Source organism: Diospyros lotus, chromosome 13 (genome assembly GCF_014633365.1).
Source record: "Diospyros lotus cultivar Yz01 chromosome 13, ASM1463336v1, whole genome shotgun sequence".
Lineage (NCBI taxonomy): Eukaryota > Viridiplantae > Streptophyta > Magnoliopsida > Ericales > Ebenaceae > Diospyros > Diospyros lotus.
The window spans coordinates 40,665,384-40,691,198 of NC_068350.1; the positions used below are offsets into that span (position 1 = coordinate 40,665,384).

General features: G+C 37.1%; 1 protein-coding gene, 1 long non-coding RNA gene and 1 other non-coding gene across 3 annotated transcripts; 2 read left to right on the forward strand and 1 right to left on the reverse strand.

Annotated features, from left to right (window-relative positions):
* Positions 1-8,125: 8,125 nt before the first annotated feature.
* Positions 8,126-10,231, forward strand: LOC127788463 (uncharacterized). Its single transcript, XM_052316749.1, has 3 exons — positions 8,126-8,274; positions 8,842-9,216; positions 9,681-10,231. Exons 1-3 carry the CDS (start codon positions 8,272-8,274, stop codon positions 10,206-10,208), a joined length of 906 nt encoding a protein of 301 aa, XP_052172709.1. The 5' UTR covers positions 8,126-8,271; the 3' UTR covers positions 10,209-10,231.
* Positions 10,232-10,430: 199 nt separating this feature from the next.
* LOC127788465 (uncharacterized) lies at positions 10,431-14,979 on the reverse strand. The gene is made up of 3 exons (XR_008020396.1): positions 14,796-14,979; positions 12,083-12,868; positions 10,431-11,165 (listed from the first exon to the last, which is right to left on the reverse strand). It is a non-coding gene; the product is annotated as an uncharacterized LOC127788465 (long non-coding RNA).
* A 313-nt stretch (positions 14,980-15,292) lies between these two features.
* Positions 15,293-15,398, forward strand: LOC127789385 (small nucleolar RNA R71). Its single transcript, XR_008020561.1, has one exon. It is a non-coding gene; the product is annotated as a small nucleolar RNA R71 (small nucleolar RNA).
* The last annotated feature ends 10,417 nt before the right edge of the window (positions 15,399-25,815 follow it).

Consider the following 25,815-nt stretch of genomic DNA (forward strand, 5'->3'; position numbering starts at 1 on the left):
ATCCTAGGTAGCCCATATTATTGGGTGCTTGACAGGGCTCGAATATGGATGTTCCTAATATATATTGTTCTCCTCATTTGACACCACAGTTTAGTTCCTCTTTTGCTTTTGCCTTTTTCTCTTCTTGTTAACAGGTGAGCGGAAAAAAAGAAAAAAAGAAAAAGAAGACCATGGTGGAGTTAGAGCCATTTTTTTGCTCATCGCTTATGCTTTAAACTGTTAATCGTCTTTAAAAGATGAGTGGCCAATATAAGGTGCATTTGCATTGATCTTCCTCTTATTTGTATACTAAATGATAAAACTAAGGTGCATAATTTCGTCTAGACATACACTCTTCAGTTCAAATGAAGATTTAACTCAGTTGTGCACCTCTAGAAATGAAATGTCATGAAATTAGTTGAATGATAGAATTCCAGTTAAGTACTAGGCTAATTGCCGCAAATTGTTGTTAAAAGTGTGAGTGGAGGCATTGGAAGCAAAAGAGGATACGTTTTATTGTACAGATATTAATTTGTTGTTGGGCAATTAGTTTCAGTATTTCAATTTTTATCCCTCCCAAACCAAATTCTGTTATGATCATATTTCTTGGTCTCTCCTTGAGATTACTTTGGTGATCACCATTTGCATATTGTAAATGATCTCCCTGTAACAGTGGAAGCCCCCTGCTGACTCTGGTCCATGTCACAATTCTTGGCAGGTCGAGCAGAGGCTTTGCTTATTGCCGCCTATGGCAAAGGTCTGAAAATGAATGTTAGTGCTTCATCGTTGGCTGATGACTAATTCTTGGAGTTGGACGCAGGGAGGAGTCCTTCTGGGCTTTTGTGGAGCTCTTAGTCTTTATTAAACCAGCGTGTCTATAATAGTCTAACACTAACGCAGTCATGACCTCCCACCCCCTTTCCGACAATACTGACCTTTCAATAGCAATACATTAAGAAAGCTACTGTTCTTTTAGGATTGCTTGTTATTTTTGCTAGGCAATGATTGCAATGCAAGAAAAACTATGCGTATGACTAACTGCAAACTTATTTCTTATTTTAGTTTAGCATGCTTGTATTTATTTTTCTGCATCTTTTGGATAATTTTCGACCATCCTGCCAAAAGGAAGTGAATTATGTTTTGTTTGTTTGCCAATTGAGATTTTTTTTTTGTTGCCACCCAACCGAACCTTGCTCACTAGTGGATCAGGTGCCATTAAAGATTCGGTAAAATACTGAAAAGAAGCTATTCTTCTAATGAGCTTACAAAACGCTTCATCTGGGTAAATTTTGTCATTTTTAAATTTTTTTCTTAGTTTCCTCACTTAACTTTTACAGAAGTCTTTTTACAGTTTTTATGGACTTATGATGTTTTTTGAAAATTATCTTTCCTCTTGATCCTAAACAATGGATTTATTTACCTCTTTCCTCTTGATCCAAAACAATGAATTTATTTACCGTTATTGATTATTATTTTGTCTTAAAAAAAAGAACAAAGTGTTCAATTGTAATGGAAACAAGTTTTATGATTATTTTAACTTAGAAAAAAGAACAAAGTGGTAAATTGCAGTGGAAACAATTTTTAAGAAAATTATAATAAGATTGAATATTGTTAATTACAGCTCAAATTTAAAATTTTTTAAGAAAGTAAAATTTTTAATATTTTAAGAAGTAATAGAATTTTTAATATCTCATATTGTGAAATAATTATTTTTCGTTTTTTATTTTTAAAATGTTAATTTTTAGTTCTCATAAATTTAAAAATAATATTTTTGACCACTTTTATTGTTTTTGTCATTTTCTTTTTGAGGTCAACATTTTTTTCGTCAATTCAAACCACATGTGGCCTTTTCGATAAGGGTAAAATTGGAATGACAACCTCTATCATTTGGTAATCACCGTTTGCCGTCTCTTTCTTTCGTCTTTCACCACCCCCACCATCTCTCCACTCTGGTTCACTAAAATCCAAAACTCAATTACTCAAAAGTGAATTTTTTTTCGCCAACATGGCTGTTTCCAATTCAACACCATCTCTTCCTTTAATTCAACCCCACAACAAAAAATTCATAAAATCCAAAACCCAAAACATTAGAAGAAAAGATTGATACTCTCATAACCTTGATAATATTGGGGGAGATTTTGTTCCTCCTCATCGGGCTAACCCTTGCTACCTCTAACCGCCCAACTCACTATCTATTTTACAGAAAAACAAGAAGTGTATCATAGCAATATTAGTAGAGCCAACAAGTAATTCAAGCAAATTAGCAGTAGTAGCAGAACAATCGAAGACAACAAAAAAAACACAAAACATTCGATGGAAGCCAACCCGAACCTTAATTGTTGTAATACACAATTAATCATTTCATCACACTACCATGCTTACTCAGTACCAAACCAATTTTTTTTTTGAAATTTTTCTTTTTTTTGGGATACTCCCACGGAGATATAGTAAGAGGTGTTGCATATGGAGCAACTTATCCACTCCTACCATTTCTAATTTTTCAAATCCCAAGAAATATCATCAGGCCCACCTCAACTTCAATGATTTGCCAGAATTTCATATTTTTAAGGTTTGAAGATTATCAATCATCTTCTTCTTAAACTTTGGTTTTGGGTTTTATGAATTTTTGATGGTGGAATTGAATTAGAGATGGAGGAATGGTCGTGAATTGGAAGCAATCGTGTGATAAAAACGGAATTCCATTTTTGATTAACAGAGTTTTAGGTTTTCATAAATAAGGTGAATGGAGCGGGAGAGATAGTAGACGATGGAGCGGGAGAGATGGTAGACGCTGGTGATAGGGTAGAAAGGATTGTCATTCCAATTTTACCCTTATTGAATAGTAATACACGAGGGTTGCCTTAACTAAAAACGGATAGATTTTTTAAGATTCCACGACAAGAGAGTTGACTGAACTTCTTCGTTCTCTCTGGCGCTGGAACCAGCCCGTGCCTCCACCACTGCCTCCCCCAACCCCACCGCTAAACCCTCTCCCACCATCGCCAAATCCCCCATCTCCACTAATTTTTTTACCAATACCACCCCCAAAATAGTTCTGGAACCAGCCCGTGCCTCCACCACTGCCTCCCCCAACCCCACCCCTAAACCCCCCCACCACCACCGACAAATCTCCCACCTCTACTAATTCCTTTATCAATACCACCCTCAAACCCGAAACAGAAAGCAGGACCACGAAGAACTTCTCCTACTTGGTCACGGTGATTTCTCTTGCTATTTCTCTACTGGGCTGTCAGATTGGGGTTGGCATTGGGTTTGCTACAAATTCCCAAGCTACGGGTGCTGCACTGAAGTTTGTTCAATTTGGGACAAAAATTAGATCCCTTCTCATTCTTCGTGGCACTCTAATTTCTTCCATCATTGACTGGTGAGGCTTGTATTTTGCTTGGAGGTTGGTGAGCCCTCTAATTGGGGCACCCTACTTTCTTACATGTTCTTGGTGCATTATTGTTGAATTTGGTGGCTAGATCTATTTGAATTTAAATTACTGCATACAGTTGTTTCACTTATGCCATATTATGGAGGACAATATAAGCCTAAATGACCCCTTAAAAGACCCCCTACAAATAAACCCAATACCTGAAATCACCACTATGCAGCCCATAAATTCCTATACTCAATACCCAACCCTTTTACAAGCCAACCCAATATCTAAAAATTCAAACACCTTCACCCTTGGGCCATTCCCCTCTCCTAATATTACTCCCATTGAGCCTATCATACATATTATTCCCTCAAATCCAATGACCGAACCCACTATGGTGGCTGAACTTGGGGCCGAGACTAACACTAACGACAACCTACCTTCAACCTTTTCTCCTAACCCCATGGCCCAAAAATTACATCCTATTTCATCCCAAAACCCAACCGATATTCCCATTATTAACTCATTTGCCTCACTTTTCAAGCAAAATAGATTACCCTCTAAAGGTGAGACCCTTGAAATGCTACCTAAAGAGGATGTTGTGATGATAAAAGAGAATGATTTATTGACGAATGAGGAGGCTTTTGGATTTGCACTAGTTGGATGTATGGTTGGTCCAAGGCCGGGGAGGAAGAAAGTGGATGATTTAGTGACGAGTTGGGGAGTTGAATGTTCATTCTCTTTTCATCCAAATGGTTGGATTGTTTTCAAGTTCAATAATGCAGAAGATTTGGAGAGTGTCTTAACTAAGGGGCCATATAACTCTTTCGGTTATCCTTGGATCATCAGAAAAGTGCCAGAATACTTCACTTTCTCGGATACTTGCTTCTCAAGTGTCCCTATTTGGATTAATTTGAGAAAGTTGCCCAAAAAATGTTGGTCAAAAAAAGTGTTGAGCAAGATTGGATCGCAACTTAGGAACCCTATCTCCACGGATATGGTGACGGAAACAAGGATGTTCAATGATTGTGCCAGGATCCTTGTGGAAGTGGATCTCAACGAACCAATTGTGGAAAAGGTTTCTCTCTCAATGCCAAATGGAAGGATTTGGGATCAACCGGTTGAATATGAAATTAGGCCGGTGGTTTGTCGTAAATGTAAGGCCGTTGGACATGTAGAGGAAAAGTGCAAGAGGAGCCAACTAAGTATACCTACAAGGGGCCGATCATTAGGGAGAAGAGGAATGAGCAAAAATCCTAATGTCATGAGGCCGGATGAGAGGGAGAAAGAAAAGGTTGATGAAGATGGGGTGGAAGCTCAAGGAGGTCATGAAACCCTGATGAACAAGGGGGCATATACCTCAACAAGAATGGAGAACTTGACCTCAATGGTGGCTTTTAACAATATGCTCGAAGCTACTCAAGAAGAGGGATCCGACCATTCTACTTCTTTGCCTAAGTCCATAGAAGGTAAGGAGTTAGTGATGCACACTTCAATGGGAGAGCTACAAAAATCGGTGATGAATACCGTTCCAAATAAGTCACGGCCAAAGATAATTGATGATTCTCTTTCTTCATCGGCCAACACTTTGGGAGGTTTATTTGATGAAAAAAGGAGTTGCATTCCATGGTTATTTATGAAGAATAATGTGTCTTGACCGAAGTGGAAGTTATGCATTCTATGGAGAAGGATGTCAAAGTGATGGCTAAAGGGAAAAATAAGAAGAAAATGGGCAACAAGGGTGGGGTTCTTGGCCCATTCAACTAGTTTTTACATGAAGATAAGTGGATGGAATGTGAGGGGTCTCAATATCCCCCTAAAACAAAGTATCAAGGTCACTTTTATGAAGGATAATAATGTTGATATAATGGGAGTCCTTGAATGTAAACTCAATGAGACTCGATTGGATTCTTTGATGAGATCCAAGTTGGTTGGAATGAAGCAATGTAATAATTTTGGATTGCATGATGCGGGGAGAATCTTGGTGATATGGAACTCTACGATGGTTGATGTTATTATCGTGGGCATTATTTCTCAATTGATTCATTTGAGTGTCTCATGCAAGGTAACTTCACATACTTTTCTAGTCACTTTTGTTTATGACTTTCATACCATAGTGAATAGAAGAAGCATGTGGGAGAAGTTGTTATCTTTTGATTTGGGAAAACATGAACCTTGGATGGTATTGGGTGACTTTAATTTTGTGTTAAGAGATAATGAAAAAAAAAATGGGCAGCCGATAACCTCTTATCAAGTGAGGGATTTTGTTCAGTGTTGTATGAACTTGGGATTAAGTGATACCAATTCCTCAGAATTCTTTTATACATGGACGAATAACACTGTTTGGTCCAAGTTAGATAGGGTTTTGGTTAATGATATATGGGTGCAGAGAGACTTACCAGCCTCAACTGTTTTTCTAACCCCTGGATGTTCGGATCATAGCCCTAGTATAACCACTATACTGGGAAACTCAAAAAAGGGAAAGAAGAGTTTCATATTTTATGATATGTGGACTGGACATGAAGTTTTTCTGGACACAATTAGACAGAGTTGGCAGGGATCAATATATGGCACGGCAAAGTATAGAATATGCAAGAGGATGAAGCGACTGAAGATGCCACTTAAAGCACTAAATAGAGAGCACTTTAGCCACATATTTGCCAGAACACGTACTGCTAGGGAGGAGTTGGAGAGACTATAACAGTTCGTGCATGACAGTACAGAGGATGTTGGATTGCAATCACAGTTGAGGGATTTGAGAATGGTTGCATGGAGACTGTGTGAGGCAGAGAGAAGTTTCTACTATCATAAAGCTAAATGCCGGTATGTTGTGGATACAGACCGGAATACTAAGCTTTTTCACTCTGTCGTCAAGCGAAATGCCAGGAGGAATCAGATCACATCGATTACCAGGCAGGATGGGTCTGTGACTACAAGTTTTGAGGAGGTGGCCCACGAGTTTATTCAATATTTCAGGAGTCTGCTTGGGACAGAGAGTCACACACAGCCAGTGGATCTGGAGGTCTTTTCAGTATGACCTACGGTTCTATTAGAGTCCTGGTCGGCCTTGACATACGCAATTATAGATGATGAGATAAGACAACACATTTGTGATATTGGTACAGATAGAGCACCGGGACCGGACGGATACACTTTTGGTTTTTTAGACATTCTTGGGACATTGTGGGTGATGATGTTTGTACAGCTATCAGGGAGTTCTTTTTTTCGGGACTACTGCTCAAACAGATGAACCACACCATTATAGCTTTGGTGTCTAAATCTACACACGCATCCTCAGTGGTAGATTATAGGCCTATATCTTGCTGTAATGTACTATATAAGGCTATTTCCAAGTTCTTTCGGCTAGAATGACCAAGGTTCTTTCACAGATCATTAATGATGCCCAGTCAGCCTTTGTTGAGAAGAGAAGTATGGTGGAAAATATTCACATGGCTCAGGAGCTTATTGGTAAATATGCAAGGAAGAGAGTGTCCCCTAGATGCTTGATTAAGGTGGACATCAGGAATGCTTATGACTCAGTGAGTTGGTCTTTCCTCCGCATTACCTTCCAAGGTCTTGAATTTTCTCCAATATTCATACAGTGGGTCATGGAATGTGTGCAGACAGCTTCCTATTCAGTTCGTATTAATGGAGACATTTATGATTTTTTTAAGTGTATGAAGGGTTTGAGACAAGGAGACCCTATATCCCCTTACTTGTATGTGGCATGTGCTGAGTACTTTTCTAGATTACTGATGAGGAAGACAACGGGGACAGAATTTAATTTTCACCCAGGATGTGAACCATTAGGAATCACTCATCTAGCATATGCTGATGATATGATGCTTTTTTCTAGGGGGGATCCACCATCAGTCAGGATTCTTTGGGATGCCTTATCTACTTTTAGGGACACCTCAGGCCTTAGTGTCAATCCTCAGAAATCCAGTATTTTTATGGCAGGGGTGGGAGACAGGGAGAAGGAGGAGATACTGACATACACAGGGATACAGGTTAGGGAGTTACCACTCAGATATCTTGGTATTCCACTTCTGGCAGGGAGATTACTGGTTTATCATTACAGGCCTCTCATTGACCGGATAACACAACAGATTGGATTATGGACTGCTCCCTCATTATTTTATGCAGGAAGGATGCAGCTTATTACATCAATGCTTCAGGAGATACAGTGTTTCTGGTTATCTGTACTACCAGTGCCAGGGACTGTGATTGATGAGGTTATTGGCCTTTGCAGATCTTTCTTATAAGGTAGTAGAAAGGCATTAGTGGTATGACAGGACCTTACACTACCTCGTATGGAGGGAGGACTGTGGTTTAGAGATATGAGAGCATGGAATGTTGCACTTTTGGCTAGATATCTTTGGAATATCCATGCTAAGAAGGACACACTTTGGGTGCGGTGGATTCACCACAAGTATGTCAGGCAGGGCACTATCTGGGACACCCCTTTAAGCAAGGATCACTCTCCCTTGTTCAAGAGGATCCTACAGATCAGAGATCAGATACTACTGAGGGAGCGCACTGAGGATGATTCGATCAGGAGGATGCAGTCATGGCAGAATAAGGGAGAATGGCGTATGATGCGTACCAGTTCTTTAGGCGATCAGCGCCTAAGACATCTTGGACGGGAGTGATCTGGACTCCTTATACCCCTCCCAATTATTTTTTTGTATTATGACTGGCTCTCAGAGGGAGATTACATACCAGAGACAGGCTTATGTATTTGTATATTGATCGACATTGCCAGTTATGTGGCTATATGACGGAGTCTATACAACATATTTTCTTCATGTGTCCTTTTACCTTGGCAGTGTGGATATGGTGCGGGTGTTTTGGGGAACGAGGTTTACTTTAATTGTGTGTCATGTGCCCATCACTCATGCGACCAAACCATGGTATACCCTTCATTCTCTCTTTAATCGTTCAGAATAGTCCAAAGTTTTTGCATAAATTAATGTGTTTTTTTTTTCTCTTTTTTTGTCTTACCCCCATTACATACTTAAAAGCTGATTAATGACTAAAAACAGTAATCAAATTATTTTCTCTTAATTAAATTAAAGGAGTTACTTCCTTATAATCCGTCTCAGAAACTAATCAAGAATTTTTATCTTTACATCACATGCTGCTCTTCTCACCATGTGGAATGTTTGACCTTTCTATTCATCCCCACTCTTGTTAACAGCCATTTTACAGTGAAGAATCCCAAGTGCTAACCCCACCTCTAGTTAATTTCTTTTTCTTTTTCCGAAAGGAGTATGATCCAGTTTGCTTGTATGAAAACATTGCACATGACGAAATCAGAAAGATTCCATTTCAAAGCTGTGAATTTTGTTCATTTGATGATAATTTCTCGATTATTCAATGCCGCTAACAGTCTCAAGTAGAGTCAGTAGACAGACATTATTCCTCGGCCACCAATATTCTTAAATGCCTTTGTAATTTTTTTTTTTTTGTTTCTTTAGGTGTCATCATCATCACAATACATTATACAACATTTTACAGCAGCTACGGGTTGCCGAAAGCTAGAGGGGACAGCAAAGAATATTTATGCCACGGGAAAAGTGGCAATGGCGGTGGTTGATCACGATCAGGTGGGATTGGGAGTGGGAGGAGGACCCTTGGCTGCCTCTGCTGCTGCATTGTCCAATAATGCTAATCTGCAAAAGGGTTGCTTTGTTATGTGGCAAATGCTACCTAACAAATGGCTTATTGAGCTAGCTGTTGCAGGTCAAAAAGTTGTGGCTGGTAGTGATGGTGATTTGGCTTGGCGCCATACCCCTTGGCTAGGCGTTCATGCTGCTAAAGGTGGCTCTCGCCCTCTTCGCCGTTCTTTCCAGGCAAGAATTCAATATCATCCCATTAATTATGTATCCCTTAATTAATCCTGTTTTTGATCGTTCAATGTTTTGGGAACAAATTGGTTAATTGAGATTCTTCAATTTGACTGGTAGCTATGGGTACTTTCCATGTTGTCCTGTCGCAAGTTTCTTCTACTTTATAGTATTTATAGGCCATATTACGAAGCACTAACTTTAATGTGGAATATTCCCTTAATCTTGCTGCAAGATATTGGAGCCAAATAAGAAGTTTTGCTTTCCCTTAGTGTAACCTTTTAGTAGCTGTAGTTGGGAAAGAATCCCTCAATAGGTGCACTTTATCATCTTTTCACTACCATTTCCAATCCTCAATACAAGTGGCTATGTTTTAAATGTCTTGATTCCTTTATCCTGATATGATGGTGTAGTGTAGCATTACTCGTTTTGTGCAATAAGGCCTGCCAACAATATATTATTCTGTTCAGGGACTGGACCCAATGGCTATAGCAACTATCTTCTCCCAGGCAGAATACATGGGAGAAAAAGAAATCTTTGGAGTTGATTGCTTTGTCCTAAAACTGTCTGCCAATCACGCAGACTTAGCCGAACGCAGCGACAACACGGCAGAGATGATCAAGCACGCAGTTTTTGGCTACTTTAGCCAAAGGAGTGGATTGCTGATATACTTGGAGGACTCGTACTTGACCAGAATACAGTCGCCAGGCTCACTCCCAACGTATTGGGAAACCACAATGGCAACAAAAATGGAAGATTATCGCAGCGTAGAGGGAGTGAAGATCGCACATTCAGGTCAATCAACTGTGGTCATCACAAGATTTGGAGACAATTTGAAGATTGGCCCTGCCTTCACGAGGATGGAAGAAATATGGACCATTGATGATCTTGCTTTTAATGTCCCTGGCCTTTCTGTAGATTGCTTCATTTCTCCTAAAGAACTACAGAAAGACTATCCAGAGGAGAACTTAGACTGGAGATCACCATTGCATCAATGACAATCATCAATTATTTTCTATAACTTCAATTCTGCTGGGGGTGCTTATTAACTAATTTCTCTAGGACATCCACTGCTTTTAATTGACATTATTGACCGAGGGTACTACATATGTAACAGTGACCCTTTTTTTTAATTTGTGTATACATATTGTTGCATTCAAGTCCTTGAAGATATGATACATATAACTATAAATGTAAGTTTTCCTTTTCATTTTTTTCTCCATGACCATTAATAGATGATCTTCATGCTGTACCTTATCAACCTTCCAATAATCAAAGAAGCATGATTAAGAACTAAACATAAACTTCAAATGCTGAAGAGGGCAACGACAAAGTTTGAAAGAAAAAAAAAATCTACTGCCACTAATTCATCTTTACATGATTTTAATCATCTAAAAACTGTACACAACTTCAGATCCCTGAATCACCACTAGGATTCCCGTTGTGGTCTTTGTCAAACTCTTCGATCTATAAACTTGTCTTGACTTCAACAAAGTCCTTTGGCTCTTCAACATTGATTTTGTTAGATATTTAATATAATTCAAATATATGTTCTAATATAAGCTCAATAGATAATGAATCTTTGTAATGGGCCTGTATATGTAAGAGTTCATTAACTGGTTTTAACCCTAGTGTATTTATATTTATATGCTAGCTGGAGGCAGCATGCTAGGTATTTCAAACTAGATACCTAGGGTGTAATGCTTCAAACAATTGCATATTCAATTGCTTGACTTCAAACCCTAACAATCTTGAAGCATTACACCCTAGGCATCTAGTTTGGAATACCCAACATGCTGCCTCCAGCTAGCATATAAATAGGAATACACTAGGGTTAAAACTAGTTAATGGACTCTTACCTATACAGACCCATTACAAAGGTTCATTATCAATTGGACTTATATTATAACATATATTTGGGTTATATTAAATACCCAACAATCTCCTCCTATGTTCTACATATAGCACAATTCAATATATAGATAATGTAATGTTCAAAAATATATAATTGAATCATTCATAACAATCTTGAAGCATTATTGAAATCAGGTTACTGTTCACCAGTTGACTTCGGCACTGTTCACCGTTGACCTTTTCAGATTCTTTTTCTGCTTCTGAAATCAAGTGCACTCTTTTCAAGTTTTATTATTTTTACAATGGAAAAGCATGTGCCAATTGAGATGATTAAACTTCAATCTTTAGTGGATCTGATTTTAATTCCTGGAAGTGAAAAACTCAGTTTGGCTTAAAGTATGAAAATATTTTAAAAGCTGTTTTGAGTAATTTTTCTGATACCACTGAGGATGTTAGTTGCTTAGACAATGCTGGCATGAGCATATTTATTTCTGATGATAAGAGTAACTTTATCTGTTAACTCTCATTATTTTAGTTGTGGATTCTTGACTGGTGGTATGTATGTATTGAGTACTGTAAATGAAATGGTCAGCCAAGTTAGTTCAAATTTAATTGATCCTATAACATTGCATAATAGGTTAGGACATGTGAACTACAAGAAAATAGTTAGACTATCTAAAACTCATAATATACCTCTTGATACTTCGATCCGATTTAACAGATGTGAAGTTTGTGCTCAAACTAAAATTACTCGACAACTATTTTATCCAGTTTCTAGGAGTACACAACTTCTTGACTTAATACATTCTGATCTCTGTGACTTTAAAAGTTTCACGACTAGAGGCGGTTGGAAGTATTTAGTCACTTTTATAGACGATTTTTCTAGATATTGTCATATTTATCTGTTAAAATCAAAAGATGAAGTATTTGATAAATTTAAAATTTTCAAGAATCGTGTTGAAAATTAATTTACTTTGAAAATTAAAAGATTTAGGAGTGACAGAGGAAGAGAATATACTTTGACAGGGTTCAAGGAATTTTGTGCTTCAGAGGGCATCATCCTTGAAACTACTGCTCCTTACTCACCTCAATCCAATGGCATAGCTGAACGTAAGAACAGGACGTTAACAGAAATGTTAAACTCCATGTTATTGACAGCTGGCATGCTTTCTTGTTATTGGAGAGAAGTAGCTTTGACTGCTAATCAGATCTTGAATAGGTTGCCACACTCTAAGTTGTCTTCAACTCCGTATGAGATATGGCATAAACATTCTTGTAGATATGATATTCTTAAGACGTAGGGTTGTATTGCTTATGTCCGCATACCAAACCCTAGGAGATCTAAAGTGGGGCCTAGGACAAATACTTGTGTGTACCTAGGTAGTGCAGAAGATAGTGCTGCTGATCGATTCTTGGATCTATCTACCAATGTGGTTATAAAATTTCGAGATGTTCTTTTCTTTGAAGATAAATTTTTTCGAGATAAAGGGTTGACAGTGTCACGGCCCGGTCTCGAACCCCCTCTCAGGTGAGTTCGATTTCAGGTCGCACCGCCCGGCTTACACCGGGACTCAAGCAAGCAGTACAATATATTGAGCAATATACCACTGTATCTTATTTAAAAATTTCAACTTTTGAAAATTCATACATTCGAGGTTCAAACCTATTTTGTTGCGGAAGCTTTTACATTCTATCCTCAAGAGTCTTCAAGCTATATCCTCAGTTAACTTCACCATTACATTCTTTTCTTTGTTTAATCCACAAGAAACTCTCCCAAATGACTGGTTCTGCTAATAACCTGTCACTGTTCCATAAACACATTGCACATAACACATAATGAGCTAGAAGCTCAGTGAGTTCCAAACCAGTTTTAACATTTAGTAGTCATGGCATTGAAAATATTTCATTAGAATCCATATAAACACATTACAAAACAATATTCAATTACATTAGCTCAATCAATATAGATAACTAGCAAACAGTGTTCAATCACAAGCACATTTAACCAATTTCATTCTCGACGTGGGACTCTAGAGGTGGCTCCTGTGTGTAGCACTTCGCTCCGTGCACAGGACTCGAGAGGTGGCTCCCACACGTAGCACTTAGCTCCCAAATCAAGTCCACTGGTGAGTCTTCCTTAGAAAAGGATCTCTAGAGGTGGCTCCCATGCGTAGCACTTCGCTCCGTGCACCGGAACTCGAGAGGTGGCTCCCGCATGTAGCACTTAGCTCCAATTCCAGGTCGACCCCAAATCAAGCAATACATGTTGGTCGCGTCCGACCCATTTCATTCGTTCACGTTGAATCATTCAACATTCTTTCATTTGAACATTATCTCATTCAATCATTCATTCAATCATGTAATCGTTCTATCAATGATCATTCAGTCATGAAATCACTCAGTCAATAATCATTCAGTCAACCAAGAATTCGGAGTGACAAAGTAGATCACTACCGAAACATAATATCATTCAATATGCATATCATCAATAGCATTCAATAGCAACTAATACATGCAGCCCATCATTGCAGTCTATCAATGCATAACATCATATGATCAATTTCATTCAATAGCAAGGGACTATAATTACTTCAATCAAGCTTACCAAAATGCACAAAGTACCTTATCTATAATAGTTGAACTTTCAAAACCAAACCCTTCCTTATTTGTTTTATAAAAATCCTTTTAAATAGAAAATCATAATTTTTAAAAAATCAAATTTAGAAATCTTTTCATTTCAAAATCATGAAAAACGTAAATTACTTAAATATTTAGATAATACATTTTTCAGTAAAACATTTGCTATAAAACGTTCATTCTTGAAGTAAACAACAAGTGAAAAATCATTTAAAACTTAATCAACTCCATTTCGAAATCATTGCTGTACATATTAGTATATAAAATATCATTTTCACATAAAACTCATTTTTAAAAAAAATTCACCTTTGATATTAAAACATTCGATAAATCAATCTTTCAATAGCATACAATCCTTTCAAGAATCGTTGAAACTACCATGACAAAGTTTAAAACAAAATGTTGGTGAGGAAACTCACTGACAGTCCGTGCATGCTCTTTGATTCAGTTTCCAAGAAATATTGTCCTGCAAATAATATAGCTATTACGTTATTACAGTCCCCATATTCAATACAATAATCGTCGCGACTAAGAAAATTCTCAGTTTCTATTTTTTTTTTTTCCGATTTGCCAGACAACGCCGCGACGTTGATAAATCACGCCGCGACGTTGAAGAATCACGCCGCGACGTTCAACACATTTCTGGAAATTCCAAGAACAACGTCGCGGCGTTCCAGTTGAATGTAGCGACGTCCTTTGAAACTTCAAGCATGACGCCGCGACGATCATGAACAACGCCGCGACGTTATTGCCCAGAAACGAGAAACTGGAACTGAATATTACGTTTCCAGTTTTCAATCCATCCAAAACAACCAATTTTCATCCCAAATCAGTTCCAAATCATTCATAACATTCAATCCCTCTATTTTAACCATAAATCCCTTATTACAACACCATAAAATCTCATTAAAATTCCTAGATCTACACTTATATACCCTTAGTCCATTTCATTCATTTCACATTATTTCAACACTTTGTCCTACCGAATTCTAACATGATTCAAGCCTAAACTCATTATACCATTTCCTAACAACATAATCAACATATTTCCATGAAAATCATAACTTAAATTTCACGAAATAAACCAAACTTACCAAAAATTTGTTGATCAAACCCTTAGCTTTCTTCTTCCTCCTTCTCCTTTCTTTCTTTTCTTCTTCCTCCTTTCTTCCTTCTCTTCCTCTTGGCCGACTTCTCCTCCCTTTCCTCTTCCTTTTCTTCTTTTCTTTTTCTTTCCCTTTTTCCTCTCTTTTTCTCTTCTCTTTTTCCTTCCTTTTCTTTCTTTTCTCCCCTTTTTCCTCTCTTATCCGATTGTTGTTGTTGTTATTTTTTTTTAAAACCAAGATATTTCATCCAAATTATAGTTTAACCCCAATTTATTTATTTCTAGTTCAATTAGGTCCAATTGCTTAGTTATAATTTTAATTTAATCCCAAATTGAGTTATAGTAACTCATTCTAAATTTTGGGAATGTTACATTCTCCTCTCCTTAAAAAAATTTCGTCCTCGAAATTCATATCGGTATTAACTACTAACATTAGTAATTAACATTAGTACATCCTCCCTTTTTTTGGACATAGTCTGCGGCTCTAACATGAGATTGGGGCATTTTTGCATTAAATCTTGAAAACGATCCCATGCTTCAGCGAAACTCTCACCATCAACTTGCCGAAATCGCAAGACATCATTACGGAGCTTGTCCATCCTCGATTGAGGAAAGAATTTCTGCACAAATTTTGTAACTAAGTCTTCAAAAATCTCAATAGTTGCTACGTGTGCTCTGTACCAGTCCTTCGTACGACCCTTCAGTGAGAATGGAAACAGCATACGCCTCACTTGAGATGGTGTTAGACCTGCGAATTTGATCAAGTTGCAGTGCTCCATAAAAATCGCTATATGGTCATTAGGGTCTTCATTCTCCAACCCTTGAAAAATGGAACCATTCTGAATCAGGCTAATCATCGAGGGATGTATCTGATAGTTCTCCGTTAGAACTTCCAAAACAATCGGCTGCTCCATGGCAGCTCATAGCAATCCCCGAAAAGTCGGGGCTTTGGTTGATTATCATCATTGTTGGCCATATTCTCTTCTTTACTATGGTCTGTCTCAGCTTTCCGGAATCCTCTCTTTGCTCTTCCAATCTCTTGCTGCAAATCAAACCCAGGTTTACCCTTAGAACGGGTATGAGGCATGCACTTCACAAACACTAGTAGCACGTACTTTCTACAAAACAAAAATTACAAGTTAGTTGAAACTTAAAACTGATAATACATGATATACAAAATATTCACATGTACTAGAACACATGAAAAATTTTAAAATAAACAATTAAAACTGAATATCAACATCACAGAAAAATCGAAGTAAACAAAATATACATACATGAAAAGTACATTTTTATGGTCCTTAAGTACTAAAACAAATTATGGCACATTACCCGGCAACAGCGCCATTTTGATGAGCGAAAATCTAGCATCTAGTTTTACATCCTCAGTCAAACAATATTTATATTAACCTAGTGCTAAACTATTCCAGTCTTATCACAGTATAGCATAAGGTGTCGATCCCACAGGGAATGGCATAATCTAAAATTAACAATTATGGACATTTTTCTTTCCATGAACTCCTACAATAGATGTGTCACTCATCTATCTTCTTATTAAGGACATGTCAAGCATGAGAACTAAACAAGCCATTGAAGTTCATATAACATAAATCATCTATTTACAAAATAATATCAATTAATTCAAAGCAATGAAAATAAACTAAAAACTAAATAAAATAAAAGCCTAACTAACTAAAGCGTGTATTATTTTGCATTATGGCACAGGCAGCATTATTTCACTTGCAAGGGAATTCCTAAGCTATGTTGAGAGGTTTAATGTGATTTCATCCTTACTACTTAGCCAATTCCTAGAGAATGGCAATTGGAGTCGTCAAGCCCAACCGTTATCCCACTTCTAATGAATTACCCAGGCATACAATTTAGTGGCTAGATTCATTAACCGATTGCACAATTCTTTGCCTCCCCTTATCTAGATGCATAAATTAATCTCAAGTTTTTCTCCCCTACATTCCCTAAAAAGGTTCAATAGAGTGGTAGCTAGGAAAGTGGCGTACGTTCCAAAATCCTAACATTAGATCCTATGGATTTAGTGGCATTCAAGATTAACTAAGCATATTAATTTAGTGACAAGCCAAAACATGAACAATCACAATACCCATAATGTCTAGATTTCCTAATCCACAAGATTTTAATGCCATATGAACAATTTCTTCATAGACAATCCTCAATGTAGCTGGGAATTGAACAAAAAGGTCAACCCTAAATGCAACTTCCCTAAACAAATGAAATTAAGCAAAACCCATATCATAATTACAAAATATACACCATAAATTCTTTACCAAGCATCATATAATGCAAATAAATGAAGTTGAGGATAAACCCATAAGCCTGGACCCAAAATGGCTAAAGCTAGGATCTCTAGGAAGAGGTTTCCAAGCCTATTGAGAATCCAAAGTCTTAGGATCATCCATCAAATCAGTAATTAAAGCATGGAAGGAAAAGAAATTGATGTTATTGAAAAGAAAATAAGAACGTATATACAAGGAGAGAGAATATTCTGATCTGAAAATTATGTGTCACGCTCTCTCTCGTAAAAATCAGTTATAATGTTCTATTTATACTACAAATTAGGTTAGAATAGGTCAAGGGTAGTTTAGGAAGGTTGTTAAGTTAATTCCCGAGCCTAGGACATAAAAAATAGGCTGAAAATACAATTTTGGGGTTTTCACCGTCGAGGGTCGCGACCCTGGAACCTGCTGCCTCCCACGGTCGCGACCCTGGGCTTGTTTTGCCCATAATCGCCTTCTGCTCCCACGGTTGCGTTTTGAGGGTCTTTCATGCAGATTTTGACCTTGGCTTCTTCACAAAAGTTATATCTCTTCCTCTTATCTTTCTATAGCATCTTGAATCAACCAATTTGGAGATCTGTCTAGACAGTTATAGTCGCCGGAATCTCAAATGTCCATCGTGGTGCGCACCAACTTTTGGTTGAAACTTTTGTCTTGTTTTCTTCTCCAATTTTCCTGCATTTTTGACCTAAAATGAAGCCAAGAAGATGAAGATTAGTCATATATGCTCATTATGTCCTATCATGCACAAGATTCATGAAAGTATTCAAAACAGTGCATGATCACAGGCTTTATGCAACAAAATCTACCACTTAACCTAAAAATAACCTAAAAACCTATCAAAATACTAACAAAACACATGTTAAATTTATGTAGATATGATTATCATCACCCATTGAGGATTGTCTATGAATAAATTGTTCATATGGCATGAAAATCTTGTGGATTTGTATAATCTAGACATTATGGGTTATTGAGATTGTGCATATTTTGGCTTGTTACTAAATTAATATGTGTAATTAATCTTGAATGCCACTAAACTTGATGTTAAGATTGGGAAACGTATGCCACTTTCTTAGCTACCACTCTAGTGAACCCTTTTTAGGGGAAAGTAGGGGAAAAACACTTGAGATTAATCTATGCATCTAGATAAGGGGAGGAAAATAATTGTGTAATCGTTTGATGAATCTAGCCACTAAATTGTATACCTTGGTAATTCATTAGAAGTAGGACAACGGTTGGGCTTGACGACCTCAATTGCCATTCTCTAGGAATTGGCTGAGTAGTAAAGATGAAACCACAATAAAGCTCTCAACCTGGCTTAGGAATTCTCTTTCTCCTGAGCCCCTCACAACCTTTATATTTTCTTTCGGGATGTAGTTCAGGACGAAGTTAAAGCTCATATTGAGAAAAGGAATGAAGCTTATGCTAAGCAAGCTAATAAGGGCCGAAAGAAAGTGATCTTTAAGCCTGGAGATTGGGTTTGGGTTCACATGCGCAAGGAAAGGTTTCCTGAAAAGAGGAAAACTAAGTTACATCCATATTGAGATAGACCTTTCCAAGTTATTGCAAGGATCAACGACAATACTTATAAGCTCGACTTGCCTGGTGAGTATAGAGTAAGTACTACTTTTAATGTGACTGATCTTTCTCTTTTTGAATTTTCAGATAAGGATATATTGATTCGAGGACGAATCCGCTTACAGAATGAGGGACTGATGTGACTCAATCTAGCACATCAAATGGATATTCATGCTTGCAATGAGATAAAGATGATGCTAAGGATAGCTTACAATTTTTGGCCAGCTTGGATAATAAAGACAAGAGGATTTCAAGCTATAGAAGGCCTTGGGATCCACTTTAAGGTTTAGATTAGCCAATGACTCAGGCTAGAGCTAAAAGGATGAAGGAAGCTTTAAGTGGACTGATCCAAGAAGCCTAAAAGGAGTAAGATATATTGACCACCTTAACAGACAAAGCCCACTGTGTTATTTTGATCCAAGTTAAGGATATTGGGCCTTGTTAAATTATGAAAAGCCAAATTCTAATTTGTAGCCCACTATGTGATGTGAATCCCACATCGATTTCATAAGGAGGCCCGGGCTAGTATATAAGGTTGGGTCAAACCTCACTTGGCAACCATGGTTTTCAGATTGAGTTAGGGTTCACCTTATCATTTGGTATCAGAGCCATACTTACGCAAACCACACCCTGCTCCTTGGGTCCGACAGATCGTCGAGTGAGGCAGTCGAGGCAACAGATTCGCCGGATGAGGCAGTTAAGGCCCCAGGGGTTCGTCAGATTGTCAAATGAGACAGTCAGCACAGATTTTCCATATGAGGCAGTGAGGTCCCAGTAGTACGTCAGATCGCCGAATGAGGCAGTCGACTCTTTAAGAGTGGGTGAATGATGTGAATCCCATAATGGTTTCGTAAGGAGGTCCGGGTTAGTATATAAGTTGGGTCAAACCTCACTTGGCAACCATGATTTTCAAGTTGAGTTAGGGTTCACCTTATCATTTGGTATCAGAGGTTATCCATGCAACCAAGAACTTACTAATTCACAATGGTCTGGATCAAAACCCAATAGATTGAATTTTGAAGAGAGTTCCGTGGTTAGTTCCGCTACCCCTAGTTTTCTAAATAACTAAGAACATTGGATTCAATTAAATGGATCGAAAGCTGTAGATCTAGAGGAACAAATTCTAGAACTAACCTAGCAAGAGTAACTTTAGCAACTCTAAAATCACTCAATGATTATTCATCCACGTGAATAAATCAAGAGAAAACTCTCAAGCACATAATGTGCAAAAATATCTGATATATTATTGAATAGCCAAAAGGCTTATTTAAAGACAAGAATTTCAAAATTCCTAGGTGGAATTTTCGTGATCTATGACTCTCTAATGACTCATTGATTCCTATTCTAAATTCAAGAGATGTGTTGAATTTAGAAACTAACTAAAAGACTCATGTATTGGATCAATACAACATGTATGTCCAAATACATTTAACATGTCTAATCAACTAAGGGTAAATTAGTCTAATCTAGGTGTGAACACAATTAATGTAAGTGTAAACACATTAATGACTCTAGTGTGAACACAATTAATGCTAATGTGAACACATTTAATTCCAATTCACAAGTTGAATAACTTTGTGAAGAGGTTGGACTCATTTAACCCTAACTTAATGAGGTGGCCGAAACCCTAAGGGTTTAATCTCCATAATTTCAGCCATCATTATTAAATAAATAACAAATGACTATAATGCCCTAAGCCTGAGACTTTAATGTCCAATTAATTTGAGGCCAAATCCAATGTGGGCTATAAAGTTGAATTTGGCCTCAAATTAATTCCTTAAGCCCAAACTACATAAAAGATCATTAATCAAGTGGCCTTTAGAATTTCGAAAATAACAAGACTTAAATTATGCCTTCTTGATCTAACTTAAAGCTTCTTTGATATTAAAGCTCTTTAAAGTTGGTCTTCTCCTAATTAAATCCTTGAAGCTCCAAAATCCATCTTCATGATCATCAAATCTTCTTTGAGAATTTCGAGCACCACTCAAGCTTAGTGATAAATGTGACTTGGTCAGGATGGTCACATCACTATGGGCTTGGCTATTGATTTAATTGTTAGACTCTTAAAGTCTTGGGCTTAGGAAGTTATTTTAATTAAGTGGGTTGCTCAGATTTTAGCCCAATTTTAGGTCATAAAATTCGGCCTCCCCTCATGTATAAGAGGTCCGAATTTTCCCTTATTATTTTAGATAGGATTTCGACTCTTCAAGTCCTAGTCTAGTTAAATGATTCAATTCTCATCCATTAAAAGGATTGAATCATAGTTAGTTTACTTTGAGTCCAATTAGTTAGTTCTAGATTCATTCCCCCTAGAATCATAGTAATGTATTTAACCATACATGCTGTATAGGTTAAATACTAGTCATATTAGTTGTAATCCAAATTCACTATCTTGTCATGAATTTGGAGTAGGATTACACAAACCAAATCCTATCCTACAAGGATGGATTTTTGGCCAATGTAACCCTATAAATAGGGCCTTATATTTTCAAAAATAATACATCATTATTCAGATCACATTACGTGCTTGAGAGGTTTCTCAAATTGGTTCACTTGGATGAACTTTTGAGTAGCATAGGAGTTTCCTTTGTTATTCTTTGCTAGGTTAGAATTTTAGCACAGCTTTCGACTCATATTATTTCAAATTTCTTATTTTATTTTGGATGAAAATAGACTAGGTAATTTGAAATCTTTCCACGGAATTAAAGGTAAGAACTCTAGTTGAGAGTTTGATCCATGGACAATGCTACAGGTACGCCGTGGGCTACTCCCTCGGCTACCGAAATATTTTATATTAATTTTGTATTACTTTTCTTTTTTTTTTGCACTTTTAGTTTTGGGACGCCCAATAAAAGTCTACCCGCCCAAACCTATCCCCTTCTCTCCTCTCTCTCTGTTTGCCCGCCCAAACCCCCTTCTCTCTCCCCCTCTCTCTGTTGCTCTGTATCCTGCTTCCGATCACTGTCGGTTGCTTCTCCGCCTCCGATCATCGTCGGCTGCCTCTCTCACGGCGTACGTCTTGCTGTCTCTCTATCTCTTTTTCTGTCGCCCAAAACAGCTTTCTCTCGCCCCCGCCCGCCTCCCCCTCTCCCCCCACCGTCGATCCCACTTGTCTCCCCCTCTCCCGACTCCTTCGACCCCACCCGTCTCCCCCTCTCCCCACTCCGTCGACCCCACTCGCATCTCCTTTTCCTTACCCTGTTGACCCAGTAGCCAACCCTTTTTTCTCGCCCAAAACAGCATTGTCGCCCCTCATTCTTTTCCCTCTGACAATACCGTTGACCCCACCCGCCTCTCTCTCTCTCGACTTGCCGCCGGCCAACCACTGCACCCCCAACCGCCTGCAGGCACGCCCACTCGCCAGCCAACGCTCTTGGTATGTGATTTTTTTTACTTTATACATTTGCCCATGTCTTCACATAATAGCATTATCCTTATCGTAAGGTGATATTTCTTAGTTTTGAGTCCATTTACAACACACAAAAAGTTGCACTGCTTTTGTATCAAAATCGTTATTGATCTTGGTCCCCTAATATAAATAGATTTTTAAAATTGTTTTACTATCATACTAGATGAAATCATGCTTATAGTTGAATAATAGGCGTTGAAAGGCCATGTCCAAACATGCTTAAGAGAAGTATAATAGTATGCTACAGAGGCAATGCTGCTCAATGGCTCATATAGTTGAATAAAATGCTTGCCATTGTTATTGTTTTTAGAAAACTTTTGACGTGTGGTTGACAATTATAAACATTCATTTATCAATCCAATTAATCAAATAATTTTAATTTTTTATTTGCTCTCAATTAGGATTAATTAGACCATACTACTGCTTGCTGAGTTCCTAGTGATTCCCGAGAAATATAATACATTTTCATCATTTTCATCTCATTGATTTAGTCTCTCCTTATGCCTTGTTTTCCACATCCTTAACAATTATATAAGGAATCATTCATGAAAGTATCAGATTGTAAATGGTTTTCTAACATTACGATGAACTTTGAAGTCATATTTGAGGTATTGTGGGCATGAGATTGCACTTTATAATGCCAATTGGGGCTATTAAGGGTTTTTGGACTGCAGATTCTATGGAAGAGATTCATACAATATTGATATGTGTAATAAATATACAAACATTGTGTATTTTGACTTCCTCTTTTGTGAGATGGTTTAATCCTCCATAACATAGAAATGCCATACCCCTTAATTAATAGGAAGCTGACTTTAAAAGTTTAATTTGATTTTATACTATAATATATTTATAAAACCTTAAAATCATGAACCTTAAATCTAATTAAATTCCTTCATCTCCAATTACTATGAATCTTCTTTAACCTTGTGTTCTTGCTAATTGAAGTACAATTTCAAATTCACAGAGTTACAATGACTGGACGAAATGCAGAAGTATGTCATAGCTGTAGACAGCGGAGGCACTATTTTGCGGCATGTCCAACAACACGTCCATGCCCATTGTGTAAACGAGGCATTATAAAATGTTTCGAGGTGGAAAAAGAGTCCGTAAACAAAGGGAGGTTGTTCAATATTTGTAGTATAAAGTGTGGATTTTGGAAGTGGGCCGAAGAAGATAAATCAAGTGGATTTTGCAACAAAGGTGAATCTAGTAGCAGTGCTTCAGCTAAGTCTACAACCAATTTTTCCGTAGAAGAGTTATCTCGCATGTTCCAGAATATAGCTCGAATATATGAAGAAAATGACGTGGAGATTTCAATGAACATAACAGTGCGCAAGGGAAAAGAAAGTGTGTTTGACAATGGTAAAGGAAATGGCCCAGCATGATTATGGTTGACACTTGAGAATTGTATTTATTATGTGTATGTAGTGGGGTATTTTTTGTGGTAAAATTAGATGTGTTTGTAGTGGTAAAATTAGATATGTGTTTTGACACTTGAACTATTAGATTTGTGTTTGTAGTGGTAAAATTAGAACAAGTTTTTCTAGAGGTATGAATGTGTTTGTAGTGCATTTTTTTTTTTTTTTTGTTAGTGGTATTTGTTTTTTTATATTTAAATGGTTTTTAAACTTTATTTGATGATTATTTTATAATTATATAAAATTATTTAAATGGCCTTTGCGAGTGCAATGGCTTCATCTTCAGTGCTAAATGTTATGTTTTAACACACAGAACAGGTCCAAAGACTTCCTCTCTCCAAATTTGCATAGAGATTGTTCCGTCGCTTATGATGGTTGGCTCAACAAAATAACCCTTCTTCAAGTGCTGTGATTAATTAGAGGTAAGTCAATTATCCTATCAAATACAAAAACAGAGCAGCATAGACCTTGATAAAAAAATTCACACCTGAGGATGAACCCTACCACACAAGATAGTTGCACCTTCATTCTTAGCTGTCGAGATGAGCTTCATTATCTTCTCATACTACAGTACACACGTAAAATGCTCAAAATAGTTAACAATTTTATAACAGATAAAATTGTTTGATCTACAACAGATAATCTAAGCCAAATTCCACGACTAACATGTAGAAACACAAAATGTTAAAGCATGTTTACTTGTAAAATGGGAATAAAAAATTAAAAAATGTTTTTTACAACTGAACAGGCCCTTGGTCCCCAGGTCAATTAGTACAAGAAGTAACTTCTTCCTTTCTCCTCTCTTCATAAGCTTAGGATAAAAGATTTTGCCATCTTCAGATCACATAAGTCAATAAATAAAAGCTTCAAGTGCCACATGCACTAAAATGTGTTATAACAAGCAGTAAATTTATATAGATTAAATTAGTAGAATCAAGCCATTACAAATGAGTGAAAATCTTAATAACATAAAACACATTTATATGACCATTATGGACCATTTTCACCCAATGAACCACCACAATAAACACTCATCAGTGAACCAAAAGTAGATATATTTCTCTCCACAATGAACAGACAACAGAAAAATACAATGAAAACCAAAAGCAATAGTACGAAGTGCAATGTAATATTACATTGTCAGAGTACAAGAAATCTTTCTACAATCAGGAACAAATAAGATAAGAAACGAATAGACACTTCAAGAGCTTCATGCTAAATACTTTTATAATCATCCTTGCATAGCTTTTATAATCATCCTTGCATAGCTTCATGCTAATCATCCTCGCATAGCTTTTCTAATCATCCTTGCATAGCTTCACGCTAATCATTCTTGCATAGCTTTTCTATCTTTGCTGTATAAAGATAGAAAAGGAAATTTACAGACATATGCTCATACTGACCATTACAGATACAACATTTCCAAACATTATGAATTAAGTCAGAACTCACACATAAATACAATAGCACCAATATTATAATATCATACCTGCTGGTGCCATGGTCCAATGGTTCCTGAAACAGATCCAGTAAAAGGAACCATTGAAAGAAGACCTCCTGTAACATGAAGACATTAATAAACATATGCGATGAAACCCAAAGATTATGTTTGGCTGTGTTGCGTTAAATCAAAAGAGGTTCAAAATACGTTGTTGTTTTTAAAGTGTTCTCAACTAATCCAGGTTTAAGCCCTACAAGTCTTCTTCCAACTAGCTCTATCAAAGGCACCACAAACCCATGGCTTCACATAAAAATTCACGTCCTTTCAATTACTTAAATTAAAAGAAATGAAAAATAGAACTTAATCATAAAGATTGGGAATTGAAACTTTCTCATGTTTTAGATGACACCATGAAAAAAGAAAGAGATGACACCATTATGTAGCAGTGATGAGTTGCAGTCACAATTTTATGCAAAGTGGATAGCTGCTTATTGAAAATGGTAACTTTAGTTGGATATAACCGTCTCATTTGAAGAACTCAAACTTTCACATGCATTCATTTCTTAGTTTCCTATAAAGCTCATCAAAATATGGACATTTAGTTCTAATATTGTGATAGTTAGAGCCTTCTATATTGAATAGGGATACAAGCCAGCCAAATTAGGCATCATATGAAGCTTCAAGCCTTAATCCTATTATGTGGAATCGACTATCTCTGTCAATTAGGTACTAAGAAAAAGAAAAAAAAGTCTTAGTAGCCGACCATGTAGTCACAAATTTAGGCATATGTTTAATCCTATTTTTAACATTAACTAGACTACTCTTAACAGTTAAAAAATGAATATGAA